This window comes from Melanotaenia boesemani, chromosome 24 (genome assembly GCF_017639745.1).
Source record: "Melanotaenia boesemani isolate fMelBoe1 chromosome 24, fMelBoe1.pri, whole genome shotgun sequence".
Classification (NCBI taxonomy): Eukaryota; Metazoa; Chordata; class Actinopteri; order Atheriniformes; family Melanotaeniidae; genus Melanotaenia; species Melanotaenia boesemani.
Genome location: NC_055705.1, coordinates 22644180 through 22659134, shown reverse-complemented (window position 1 = coordinate 22659134; position 14955 = coordinate 22644180). Strand labels below are relative to the sequence as shown.

Below are 14955 nucleotides of genomic sequence, written 5' to 3'. Positions count from 1 at the left end.
TGTAGTCAGCAAAGGAATGGACAAGGGAAGTGCTGATGTCTTTCTTCCTTGGCAATATGTTAACACAGACATGGATGATCCAGTGCAACCAATTACCAAAACATCTGCTTTTATAGAGGAGCTCACATGATGATCAGCTAATTTGAGCATTGATTAGATGCACCTGCCTGCTTCATGTCCTCTTTATTCCTATGGAAGTAGTAACGGAGTCAATTCTCCTATTTCTTATGAGTTTATTGTGTTATTTATAATTACGTTGTTAAGGTGGAGTTCTTTGTGAAATGTCTCATCAGTATGTATGGTTTATTAATCATTATCACCTAAATTAGCTGGTGTTCTCATGGTCCACATCTTTACAATTAATTTGTTATTTTCTGCATCTATTTTTTTTCGAGTTGGTGCAGCTGGAACACCGACTACCTGGTAATGACGTCATCTGATCTCAGGCGCTCGGAATACCAAGACAACTGGAATGCACCAAGAGATCAGTCTACCAAAACAAACCGCATGAACCCGCACCCCTTGGTTTAAATGGGGCTTTAGACATTAGTAGTGGGTGATTCGATCCAAATATCAATATTATCGATACCAGCGTTGGTATTAATATTGATCAATACTAGTGTGATATCATCAAGACCTACATGCCTAAAATCACCCAGACAGCTGCTGACTCTGAGCCGGATCCAGGAAGCTGACTCTGAGCCGGATCCGGGATGCTGACTCTGAGCCGGATCCGGGACGCTGACTCTGAGCCGGATCCAGGAAGCTGACTCTGAGCCGGATCCGGGATGCTGACTCTGAGCCGGATCCGGGACGCTGACTCTGAGCCGGATCCAGGACGCTAACTCTGAGCCGGATCCGGGACGCTGACTCTGAGCCGGATCCGGGACGCTGACTCTGAGACGGATCTGGGACGCTGACGCTGAGCCGGATCCGGGCCAAGTGACTTTTGCTATCTGGACAGCTTTTCTTGCCACAATTTCAAATTTTGGTATTTATGGTGTAATAACTTCTTTTATGTGTTTAAAAAAAGAATGCATTAATTCCATAGATTAATCTCTTTGCATTAATGGGTTAATTTTTACAACCCTATAAATACATATCGGTATCGACGATACTAGCCCTTTTTATTTACTTGGTATTGGATCAATACCACACCCCATCAGTCTCAGAGTTGGAGACACCCTTCCTGCATTGCTTCTCAGTCAGTTGATGTGGCTGGGATAGGCACTGGAAGGATGCTGCAGCAAAATATTCACATTTTTTACATTTCAATACAATTCCCTTTTCAATCAATATTCAATACAATATTGTAGACCGGGGATGCCCAAGTCCAGTCCTGGATATCTACTATCCAGCAACTTTTAGATGCATCTGTTCTCCAACACCCCTGAATCAAGTGGCTGAATTCCTTCATTTGCATGTTGGTCAGCTCTGCAGAGGCTGGTAGCGATGCATTCATTTGGTTCAGGTGTGCCAGTCAGTTTACACAGATTTAAAAAAAAATGTTCTTTACAAGTTGCAACCAGAGGTTTGTTCAACTGAGTATGTGCAACATATTCCAAACACTCATGGTATTCCTTTAGTTTTCCTTTGAATAAGCTGGATAAATACACACCTACTGTTTTTGGATATTACTGTGATTGACAGTAGAAGGTCTGGCATAACTCCCTAAACCCACAGATGACTATCTGGCCATCTGCACGCAGAGATTCGACTCTACTCGTCTGAATTTGTCTGCAAAAACACAGAACATACTCTGTTTGACTTATGCAGCCTGTGCAGGCCTCAAAGTAAAGTCTGATGACGAATGACTGAGATTAATGTGTTGCTAGGCTGTTGTGTTTTGTGTTGCTTGATTATTGCAATTACAGGCACAAGGAAGAGTTCTTAGTAATTCCCATTTTGCCTCTTATTAAGAATTTCTTGAGGAAAAAGTTGCCTGAACATGAGAAGGATGCTGCAGCTGCAGTCATTCGGCCAGGAGGTCAGCCATGTGCACAGGGAGGGGGGTCCTAGACTGGACCTGTCCTGTGCAAGCCAAAGCAGCAGATACCAGCATGGTTCAGATCGTCACCATGGAGTAATTAAATGTTTAATGCTTCTGATCTCTAAAACAAAGCCAAACCTGTGTCGTCTCCACCAGGACAATCTTTTCAGAGATGATCATAAAATAACCTTGCTCGCAGCAAACCTCCAGGCAATGTTCTCTGTCTCACTCTGTGGTCCAGACTAAAATTTATCAACAAATATTGTGTAATATATAAATAAAAGATCATGGAAATAAATATTGCAGAAATCTTCCCCAGGTGGAGATCCCGTTTCTAGCTTCTGGCGTAACAATGTAAAAGGTTTTGAATTTTAAATGAATACTTTGCAAAACATTCATGTTTTCTTTAAGAGGGACTGAAACATAATGATCTCTTCTAATGTCGGCATTGAGCCAGGATTTGCTTATTCCCTAAATTATATATAAATATTAAGGTTGTCACAAACTGTTTAATGTAATTAATTGCATGACAAGCCCCATACATCCGTCATTTCTCCGTTATGATGGCGGGAGGTAGAGAAGCGTGATGGGAAAGATGGATTTAAGAATAAAAAGAACATGGATGAAATAAAACGAGCGTTGCTCCTATGGAAGATGATGGTCCTGTTGAGAAGATTCCACTCCTGCACTTTTCCCGCATTTTTCAAAACTTTTCCTGCGTTTTGCATGAACATGGTTGGTCTGGAGACTCTCTGGTCCTGTCTATGCAGCAGCTTCCTCCTCCTCCTCCTCACCGAGCTATCGACAGTGTTGCCAGATAGTCAAAAATTTCAAACCCAAATTTCTTTTAAAAATCACCACAACACACAAACACACACACACACACAAACGCCCGATAAGTTGTTCAGTATTTAAGTATGTAACTGAGGATAAAATGAATATTTACTGTATGAGCATGAGTACACAGCACTACTATGCACCAAGCAGTTTAAAAGCACGTTAAAATCTAATGATGATCAGCCACCACAGAAAATCGGATCTAGTGAGGGTGTCATGTCACGTCTTCCCCTAACTGATGTTTGCTGATCGGATGTAGGCTTTGTTACAACTACCTACTCTTCTTTTCACAATCACAAAATGCCTGCTGCTGCACATCTGAACATCTGAACTTCTCTGATGAGCTATAAAACATCCCGCTGTGATCGGCGATCAGTACACGGTTGAGTCAAATTTCCCCAACAACTGTCTGGGAGGAGGGAAGGTTGCTGATGTCCGTTCAGTTGTTACACCAAAATCTGTGACCCTTCAGAATCTGTGACCACAGGGGCGGCGATAGTGTACATTTCTCTGCATACGTCTTGTTAAGAGTCCAGAGGGGTGACCTAAGTCACCATTTCTGATAGCTATCAGAATGTGTGACTTTATTTATAATAAACCCAAAGAAATACAGACAACAAATGTAGTCTTCAACTGTAATAAATGAACCAGAATAACAGACGTGTCATTGAAACGCATCAATTGGTGAGCAAGCTCCGCCCTCTGACAGCAGTGTGTAAATGTGTGTTTGCTTTGGGACATCGGATTCCAGAGTTTCATGGTAAAAAGTTTAACGTTTACCACCGAGTAAACTATAATAACTTCATATATGTGCTGTTGGTTAGTGTTGATGGCTTTCAGAAATGGGGATCTATGTCCCCCCTCTTATAGTCTGACCCTCACTTAGCCAGGATCACAGAGGTCACCATTTCTGATCACCATCACAATGTGTAACTTTACTGTACCTGCTTTATAATGAACTCAGACTTTAAAACGAATGTTTCAAGACTTTGCTTGTCTTGTTAAGTCAATTCCTCCACTAGTGGGCAGTGCTAAATTTAAAGTTCTACAAGCCGACAGTGGTAGCCTCGTGGTTACAGAAGTGGGCTCGGGTTTGGAGAACCTGGGTTCAAGTCCCTGGACTGGCAACTAAAGTAAACCACTGTGGGCCCCTGAGCAAGGCCCTTACCCCCCAACTGCTCCCTGGGCACTGGAATCTGGCGGCTCCTAGCAACTAGGATGGGTTAAGTGCAGAGAAAGAATTTCCCAGTTGGGATTAATAAAATAGAATAAATTATTTTTTTTCTTCCTATTCCTCTTCTTCTTTGGTTTGTTTCTTTTGCTGGTCGGATGTCAGCTATTCTGCTCAGCACTGCCCCCGTAATATCCTGTGGTATTTCTCTGTCTTCTAAGTCAAGCGACGGGTAGCTAACTCCCTAAAAGAAGAAAGCAAACACAGAAAGCAAATGAAACTGTCCATCTGTGTGTCTGTCTTCTGTGTCGAGCATAAATGGGCCTTATGGGGTTTGCTCTAAAAAATAGTTCCCTTTCATGGTTTCTTCTGTGACCATCCATGTATGGCGGAGCTGCCGTATAATGGCCGCCCACACTGTTATTGAATGGATAAGCAGCAAGCTTGTTACTGTGGGAAACTGTAGTAAAAATATTTTTACAGGCCAGGTTGACTGAAGGTTGACTAACAATCAGGACTGACCTCACTAGTCTGATCGGCCTCCTGCCCTCTTCACGCCCGGCTTCAGTTCGGACTTTGTAGTCCAGTTTTAGACTGTCTGGGCTTTCTCTTGAGAGGTGGTTACTGTAATGCTTTCTGGGTTTTTGCTTAGTTCTTGTTGGGTTTCTGTTTCATGCATTCTTTGTTTCAGGTCAAGTTTTCAACCCTTTTATTTCCTGTTTTATTTTGTAGATTTTCTGTTGTTTTCAGCTACTTCCTCTTTACAACACACTCGAGGCCCGTATGACAAAGCAGTATTTTTTCTCATCACGGTAGCTTCAGGGTCAACCCTGGGTTTTCTTACCACTTCTTACTTGGGTAAACCACCATGGTAACTTACACTGAGCGGTTAACCTGCTGCGGAGCAGGTTATGTTCTGGATAAGAGGTCGAGCATAAAAGCACCACCTCCTCACCATGTTGCCAACATGGTTAGCATGGTCATGATTAAAAACATTATTTTCAGAAGAAGTTTACATTAAATTCTTAAATATTCACATTTTTATTTTGTTTTTCTGTTGATCTCATCCTGATCTTTCTGTTGACGCTCGTAGCTAATTAGCTAATGCCAGCTTGCTAACTCAGCTATGAGAAGGTTGTAGACTTTGTCCCATAAAACCTGCTTGCAGATTATCATGAGTCGGGCTGTTGTCTGCTCTTCTGTGGATTTAAACTAGTATAACACATTTGTTTTTATTACTCAGAAATCTAAAACTGAATTGATGCACCAGTCAAGACCTTCAGATGTCAGGACTCTTCTCCTTTATGTTGAAACTATATGTTTAAAGAACATGAGTTATCTTGTAAAAACAGTTGTTAAGTCAAGTCTCATAGATACCTTGAGGGGTTACGAGATATAAAAGACTTCAGAGGTTGCTTCTGCAGCTTAATAGACGAAGACCTGCATGCTCGTGTTTTCTTTTTCCTCGAGTCTATATGATATACTACATAAGAAGAAGTTAGCTAATTTAAATCCTGTATCGTGGAATTACACTCACACAAAAATAAATAAATAATAAAAATACCATGGCGTCTCACTGGAAGCTGCATCTTCCCAGGATCGCCGTGCTCTTGATGAGCCATCACAATAATCTGTTTTCATACTAACTGAATGTTAGCTACTTGCCGATTAGTTTAAGGACCTTATCAAGCTTGCCTTAAAACAATAAAATCAGTTATCAGACTTTAAATGCAACAGGATAAACATGCTGGCTCATTATTTCAGATTACCTGCTGTTAAATGTATCCTAGCTAAAGGCAGTTTTTGGAATTTTTCTTGCCTAACTTGAGTTCTCAGGTCATTTTTTGCCAGAAAGTTGGGGATTTTCTACTTTTTATGTCATGTAATACTAAAATATAGTGCTATGTTTAGCTTTTATATGTGTATGATGCCAAAAAAGAAAAGGAAAGCAACTAAATATCCAGAGAACTAAATGAACTTGACAAAAGTAGAATATCAACATCAGCATCTTCCGATGTTTGACTGTGAAGTAGCTCCAAGTAGACAAAACATCAAAACGACTAAAGGGATTTGGGGCATTGTTTAATCACAAACAAGAGTGAGCTGAATGGGGTTTAAGGAGGGCTATTTTTTATGGAGAACATTCTTGAGTGACAGCTCCTCTTTCCCTGCTTTAGCAGAGCTGAGAATAAAAATGCTCATGACTCTTCTGATGTTCCTCCATGTGACTCCAGGATTATAACATTTCTCTAATCAGGAATTAAATGGGAATTAGAATATAATTATTGAGCTGCAACTTTTCTTTCCTTAAGTTTCAGACCATGAGAATGTTGCTGCAGCATTTTACATGCAGCAGATCCACGTCTTTCCTGTCTATGTGCAGCATCGGCTTCTTTTCTGTCGTCTAGTTTAGGCCTGGTTCGATCCCTGTACTCATTTTTATTCTGTCAAGCTCATGCAGTGACCTGCCACTCTGGTGTTTTGTGTTTTTTCCCATGGGTTTTTATTTGGGTCCTCTTCACACAGAGCTGCCCTGCATTTAATCTTGAAAATGGACCTTTGCTGTAAATATAAATGGAAATGGAGTGTAATGTTGTGGGTGGGTCAGTGCTGGAGTTTATTGATAATGTACAACAGGCAGATCTGATTTATTCTGGGAACATTTGAAGAAACGATGTGAAGCAATCCAGCTGACTGATGTTCCAGACTTTAACTTCAGTGTTCTGCTGTGTGACTTCCTGACATGCATGTTTTCAGTGAATTATGCCAAAAGCACAGATGATTAATGACCGATCATGGTGTTAGCAATGTGTGCAGCCTGAAGGTAAACTTTCTCTAACCATTTCCTGTTTTCTGAACTATTGTACGGGAACTGAAGCCAGAACAAAATAAAAGATGAAGGAAAGATGCTTTACTGTAGCTGCTCTGCAGTCTCACAGTTTTACAGACAGTGGATGAAAGACTTTGTGTAACGGGACAGTGTTCGCTTGTTCTGGTGGAAGCCGCAGAGATGCAACACTGCTGTCATTCCAACGTTTGATGTTTTAGCCCATTTGTTTCATTCAGGAACTATTCATTTAAGCAAAAATAGTTCTAAAAGTTCCACTAAATGCTTAGCACAATACTCTCAAATGTAAGTCGTTTGGATAAAAGCGTCTGCTAAATGACTGTAGAATAGAACAATATCTAGAACAATATAGCTGGTGAATACTAGCAACTCAAGGTCGGTTAAACTTCAGCAGGTCTACATGACTAAATGCTGCTATGTGATTGTCTGGTTAGATATTTGTTTAATAAACGGTTGAACGCATGGTGGGTTTACTTGAACCCCCTCCTAGTGAGTTGGTTCAGTCCAAACCCCCGACAGAAATATATTTTCACTGTGATCACACACCGAGCTTCCACATCTAGATGACGGAGCTCCAACCCTCTTTTATCAACTTTCAGACTCAGTTTTCACTTCAACAAACCATCACACCTCCCTTCCATTTCTTAAAAAGGGAAAAATTCAGAGCTGATAAATTTGGGATGTGAAAAGAGAAGATGAAGCTGGAAGCAGCATCTCTGTCTGTCTGGATATGTCGCAGTCAAAATGACATATTTTCTGCTTTAAGATTTAAAAGGTGGAGAGCATAAAAGAAAAAATATAGAAAAAAGATAATGTAGAATTAAAAACATTTTCTATTGTTATCTAATCACTTCACTAAAACTGTTTTTATTCTTTCAGAATTAAGTATTTCTGTCAGCTCACCATGGGGTTAGGGCTGGGCGATGCATCGAATTTTAATCTCAACTACGATCTGGGTTTTCAGATAAGAGAAAGGAAAGAAGGAAGGAAAGAGAAAGAAAGAAATACACATTATTAAAATGAATAAAAATAACTGTGTGAAGCTTTAAAACTGCAGTAGAGGCTTTGTTTAATAGGAGCTAGAGCTCTGTTTGGATACGCAACACCTTAAAAGCACCACAGAAGAAGACTGTACACATGCCTGCAGTGCAGTCCTCGCTACACCTGGGGCTGCTGGATCCACTCACACATAATATCTTTGACTACTGACGGCCACCATACATTCACAACTTGCAATACCCATCTTTACCACTAGATGTCAGTAATTCTTCCACACTGGACCTTTAACTGAGAAGGGATTCATTTGAAATTATGATTATTTATATTTATATACTGTCTCTAAATCAGCTGGTGATCCTTTGTAGTAACTTTATATGTAGCTGGATGGTATTTTGATGCATATTCTTTTACGAGATCATCTTAGATGACATGTCTCTTAAAGAGTATTTTTAACAGCAAAAAACCATACAAAGAAACTTTAGGTTGAATGTGATTCTTTTTATTTATTTATTTATTTTTATTATTATTATTTTTTTTAACCATTTCCAGGCTTGGACTTGTAATAAACTCATCATAGGGACACCTGGCTATAATGTGTGTTTTCTTTTAATTTTCCTTTAACTTTTTGTCTATTTTTGGAAATCATCCTTTAAAAACTGTATTTTATATATTTTTATATATATATATATATATATATATATATATATATATATATATATATATATATATATATATATATATATATATATATATATATATATATATATATATATATATATATATATATATACACACATTTAAAAAACTAAAAATAAAAAGGCACCCTGCACAAAATGGAAAGGACACTCATTGCTCTGTGATGAGGAGGGATTTCTAGATTATTTCTGCCTCCATAGCTCCACACCCACAGCCTATACAAAAGAGAGTGAGGGAGTGAGTGAGTTTAAAAAAGGGCTGGACTTCCTTTCATTTGCTGCAAGCGTACAATGACTTGAAGTTGAAGGGAGTCCCATGAGAGCCAGAGTGAAGACTGAACTTTGGGCAATGCTGCTGCTGTTACTGATGGTGTGACTATATGGTGTCTATTTGACCTGCAGACTCTCAAGAAGACGTTCAGCTTAATACTCTGCACATGGAAGCCAACTTATTGTGAATGAAGAAGCTCTTTTTTAATTTGTTTGCATCATCTTTCTGAATTTACCCGTTAACGCCAGGAAAGCAACAGTGTTCATAGTGGAGCAAGTTAAAGATTTAAGTCTGCAACGTTGTGAGGTATGCATCCTTGATTCCTACTTCACTTGCATGCATGCTTCTTAAAGCTTGTTACTAAATGTGTTTTGGACTTTACCTTTATAAATCCACTTCTGTTATTTTTTTTAGCCTTCTAGGGGGCGTCATGGTCTCTTCTCTGCATTGGCTCCTGCTGTTTTGGAGATTTCAGTGTCTCTGGGCACAAAATTATGAAGAAGACTATGAAGATGAAACCGTAACCACCAGGAGAAAGAGCAAACTTTATTCAACAAATTCCATACCGCAAAATGGCAAATGTAGGTTTTCTTGACACAAAATGTTACTGATGCTCCTCTTTGTTGAAGGTGATGTGCAGGTGTGAAATTTAAACTATTACAGGTAAAATATAGAACACGATACCTGGCAGTGACATTGCCGGAGGATGAAATCCACTTGGACTGATCATATCTTCCAGGCCTCGGAGCTATCCATCTCCTGTGTGACTGTTCAGTGTTCTGTTAGCTAAATGTTATATTCGCTAAGAATCCTGTTTCCCCAGGCACATTCTCTCTGTGACACATTTCTGTGAAGATTAATGTGATTTATCCTCAGTCTATATTACATCTCTGACCTCCTTCCACAGGCAAAGGTACACGAGCAAGAGCAGAAACTTCCATTCTGTCTTCAGTTCTTGAACTTAGCACAATTTTCTGAAAAAGGTGAAAGCCTGTAAAGACAAACTATCAATAAATCACTACTGTCCTCCTTCTGAAGGCCCCACCAAATTATATATATAAAAAAACCTTCCCTATTTGTTAAATCAATTTGTTAGTGAGCACTTGGGTCTTCATGTAGTTGGTTATGAAATTAAATACTTTAATATTTTCTGTGCAGATATTGTTTATTTTAAAGACAAAAATCCCTTAGAAAACCACAACATGTCATGGTAGCTAGCAGATGCTGCTAGCTTAACAGACCCAAGCCTAACTGTTTACTCATCTGAATACATCAAGCTAGGTCACTGCTAAAATGAGCTTCAAGCATAACTCAGCGAAAGTGGTATCCTAAATTTGAACACTTACGGAAGCAAATTGGACATATTGCTGAGAATTTCAACAGCTAGTTTGGAAATTGTACTACAGGAAAAATATATTATGATCAGTACACAGAATGGTTTGTGATGTAGCCAAAACATTCAGTGTTGATGTTTCTGAAAAAGAAACATGATCTACGTTGTTCCTGCTAATCAAACGGTGAATAAAATAGTCATTTTGAATAATACTTGCAGCACATTTGCTTTGTTGATGAAAAATAAGAATTACTTATCATATGTTGGCTAACTATGATTCTAAGTCGGGTGATTATTAGCCTTTGTTAGCATGGTGTAATTCAGCTGTGTGTATTATAGTGAAAGTTGTTTTTATTTACTTTTAAGTCTTGGAAAAATTAAAAAGACTTGTGCTAAACTTGTTGCACAGGGTAGAATCCTGCTTTGCTTTAGATGTAGCTTCATAATTAGTTAAGAAAAAACAGTGGTATTTCCTGACTATTCTGTGTTCTTCACAGCTCTCATTGATGAGGACTGCAGTTTGGAGTTGGCCTTTCTAATCGACAGCTCAGAGAGCGCCAAGGACAACCACGCCCACGAGAAGCGCTTTGCCACAAGTGTGATGGACCGGCTCCAGGGCCTTCGGCTACAGACCGGCAGGGGCCTCAGCTCCCGAGCAGCCCTCCTGCAGTACAGCAGCCATGTCATCATAGAGCAGACCTTCAAACAGTGGAGGGGCATTGAAGACTTCAAGGCCAGAATTGCTCCAATTGTTTACATTGGCCACGGCACCTATACCACCTATGCCATCACCAACTTGACCCGAATCTACTTGGAGGAGTCAGATACCAGCAGCATCAAAGTGGCCATCCTGCTCTTTGATGGCATTTCGCACCCAAGGAACCCAGACATATTTTCAGCTGTGGCCGATGCAAAAAACCAGGGAATCCGTTTCTTCACGATAGGAATCACACGTGAGGCGAATGAGCCTACCAATATTAAACAGCTCCGTCTAATTGCTAGTTCCCCAGCTTCCCGCTATCTTCACAACCTGCAGGATGATGGCATAGTGGAAAAAGTTATCAAGGAGATTGTGAGTAAAAAAAAAAAGAAATAAAAGAAAAATGTTTGCTTTGCATGTTACATCATGAACAGTAACATTGATATAAAGAAAATTAATGTAGTTTGAAGTTGAATGCTTTGAGATGGAAAATGGAATGAGGTTTTTATGCTTTCTCATGTCATGCATGACAAAAATACGACATAAAACTCAAACACAATTCCCTGCCTCAGATCTTCCCATGTTTTCAGTCTGTAGCCCTTGTAGTTCATTTCAAGGGAGCTCAAAATCCAAAAGTAGTTCAAAAAAGAGGTGTATAAGAAATAAAAAGTTCCTTCTGAAAACAGCTAAATTAACATTAATTCAGCTTAATATCCTCAAAGTTTCACCACTGAAAGCACTTGCTGAACTCATGATTCTTTTCTACTTACTGTATGTAACATTTAAACGAAGGTCAAAGGTTGATTTGGAGCTTTTTTTAACTCAACATAGAGAACTTGCCTTAGGCATAATTACATTGTCAGTGAACTTTGAAGAAAAGAGAAGAAAAAACAGGAATCTGACTTACAAAAGCTGGCAAGATTCTACACATCCCTCTTAATACAGTTTAAATAAGGTAACTTAACAGAAGTGATAACATGTTTTGGTGTACATGCTCAGGCTTGTAATAAACACCCAGAGGCTACGAGAAACATTTCTTTAGCACTTACATCAGCTGTGAATCTGCATGTGTTTGATAATTGTTTTTCACCAGAGGGCAGATCTTTATGGCAGATGGAAATTTCTAAAAGACATTATGCAGACAGACATCTTTAAATGTTAGCATGTTTGGCTTCTCCATTCAGCCAACTACTTCCCCTGCTTCTGTTCTTGAAACCACCCACTATTGTGGCAGCACGTGTCCCTGATGTACACCTGCTGCTATAGTAACAGCTTTCCTGTCAACATAGTTAGTCTTATTCAGCAGCTAGTCTTAAAATGCATATATGACAATCATCTGCATGTATCTAACCGAGTAAAGATTTTATTTTAAATTAAATTGAATTTTAAAGACCACTTATGTATTGATTAACCCAGCTTTTTGCCAAGTATAGACTCCAGTAGTGGTTAGAAAATGTGTTGCACAACAATGTCTTGGGTCACCATTAGATTCCTGGCTGGCACATGTGCTGCATATTTGTGAGAGAATCGATTTCAGTAAAGTGCCAGAATCCAGCAAAAACCTGCACACACGCAATATTATCCAACAAACTCTCCAAACACCACTTCAAACTTGAGCTTTTTTGTTGACACAAGTGGTATGCATCTAAATATGATGAAGGGAAACTTTGCTTCCAAAGCGTTGCATCTGACTGACCACATTCTGCTGGCATGCAAGAACCCAACAGCAGCTAAAGTCAGACTTTCATCTCATTTCCTTGTATAGGCAGCATCTGTATGTCATAAGCATGTGTCTCTGTCTCAGCTGAGAGGTTTTCTTTTATCTTTCATCTCGGCATTCAGCAGCGTCGTGCTCTTCTTTAAGGCCAGTCAGACCATGTGCAATGTCTTTACACCCCTCTGAGCTACAGAAGCAGACCCTTGTTGTGCGGTGGGATTATTTTACTAATGAGTTCAGGTGGTTTGCGTTGAGTCTTCTAGCATTTGCAAACTGTAGAACCTCCATGCAGAAAATGTAGTGAGCTTTGAAGAGAAGTGGAGTAAAAATCAGAGTTAGTCCAAGATAAAAGTTAAAAAATATATAGTTTTTATTTAAAGCTTGTTCCAGAGGTCTGTATGACAGTTTTTAATATATGTAGAGATAAAATAAAGGCTAACAAGCCGTTAACATGATACACTACCATGTTTGGAGCGATAAAAATGTTTGTTATATTTTAATGCCTAACCATGATATTTCCCTAGCCTTAAAGGAATAAACCATTACTTTATTTTCCTTCACTGAAGGCATGCTTTTAGTTTCTGAACTTCAGCTTGCAGCAGAGTGGTCTCAGTTTAGAAAATCAAGGAGGAATTCAGACTGGGGAGCCAAAGAAATGGCTGTTCTCAAACTGAATATTTGGGTAAAAATCATCCTTAAACCAAAACATATGTTATGTCAGTGTGGGATTATGTCAACGTAATGCAAACCTGGATTTATACTGGCACTGCGTCTGCGTATGGTCGTACTGGCGTAGCTGCTGCTGGTGACACTCAAGTGCAAGGTGAGATGATGCCACATTCAGATTTTTAAAATAGCATTGTAATAACTTTTTCTGGACACCAGATGATAAAAATTCTAAATGTAAGGCTGGAAAACTGTCAGAAACATAAGAGGCGGATAAATAGCTTTTGGTAGATTATATTCATAGCTGTGACACGGCACCTGTATGCACAGAATCAACTTCTTTCTCCCAGACTGTCACATTCAGATGTTCTAATTCACCATTGGATTACAGTCACCTGTAAACTATTTAGCAGCTTTTTACCTCTCACATTAGCAGCTAACGCTAAGATCGTGGGCTTTCACCAAGCAGCAGCATCAGGCGGTAAAATGTAAAGCCTATGCGAAAGTGCAAAAAATTGCAGTTCAGAAAGGAGAGTGCAGCACAACCGCAGTTTTTAGCCGGCTAAAAACCTGCTTTAGCTCGCCTACCTCCGTTAGTTGTTTAGCTACCGTTAGCATGGTTAGCTTTTAGCTACAGCCAGCTTGGAATTTGATGGGTGTCAATCATCCACCCACACCTTCACAGTCCCCCTCTCAGCTCAGCCTCTTTACCCATATTTGGATTTTCCAGGAATGACGACACGCGTGACGCTGCCAAGATGGCGACGGTGGGAACCACCCAATGAGCTTCAATTCAGCTCTTCAGAAACCTACGGGTGACATCACGCAGGCTCCATCCATCTAATATATACAGTCTATCGCTCTCACATTAGCAGCTAATGTCAAGATTACAGACTCTCACATTAGCTGTTATCGCCAAGACTGCAGGCTCCCACATTAGCAGCTAACACTAAGACTGCACGCTCCCACATTAGCAGCTAACACTAAGACCGCAGGCTCTTACATTAGCAGGTAGCACTAAGACTGCACGCTCCCACATTAGCAGCTAACACTAAGACCGCAGGCTCTTACATTAGCAGGTAGCACTAAGACTGCACGCTCCCACATTAGCAGCTAACACTAAGACCGCACGCTCCCACATTAGCATATAACACTAAAACTGCACGCTCCCACATTAGAAGCTAGCACTAAGACTGCACGCTCCCACATTAGCAGCTAACACTAAGACCGCAGGCTCTTACATTAGCAGGTAGCACTAAGACTGCACGCTCCCACATTAGCAGCTAACACTAAGACCGCAGGCTCTTACATTAGCAGGTAGCACTAAGACTGCACGCTCCCACATTAGCAGCTAACACTAAGACTGCACGCTCCCACATTAGCAGCTAACACTAAGACTGCACGCTCCCACATTAGCAGCTAACACTAAGACTGCACGCTCCCACATTAGCAGCTAACACTAAGAACGCAGGCTCCCACATTAGCAGCGAACCATAAGACCACAGGCTTTCACATTAGTAGCTTACACTAAAGGCAAAATTTATGCTCGCGCGGTGTCTGCGTAACTGCTGTATGCTCAGCGTTGCTCCGCAGAGGCTTGACACACACCTCATCCAGACCTGACGCGCACCCCTGCTACGCAGACGGTTACGCGGAGGTTCTCTCTTGTGACTGATCAGTTTGGGGTCATGTGTTGCTGGATATCCGGATCTTCTAGCTGAATTTGTG

At 40.2% G+C, this 14955-nt stretch overlaps 1 protein-coding gene across 1 annotated transcript in view; it reads left to right on the top strand.

Annotated features, from left to right (window-relative positions):
* The first annotated feature begins 8856 nt into the window (after positions 1-8856).
* Positions 8857-14955, top strand: part of LOC121635480 (collagen alpha-1(XXVIII) chain-like) — a 60461-nt gene continuing 54362 nt past the window's right edge. The window contains exons 1-3 of the mRNA XM_041978644.1: positions 8857-9117; positions 9226-9392; positions 10642-11216. Of these exons, the coding sequence (XP_041834578.1) occupies positions 9242-9392; positions 10642-11216 (726 nt within the window). The 5' untranslated portion in view covers positions 8857-9117; positions 9226-9241. The remainder of the gene's footprint in view (positions 9118-9225; positions 9393-10641; positions 11217-14955) is intronic.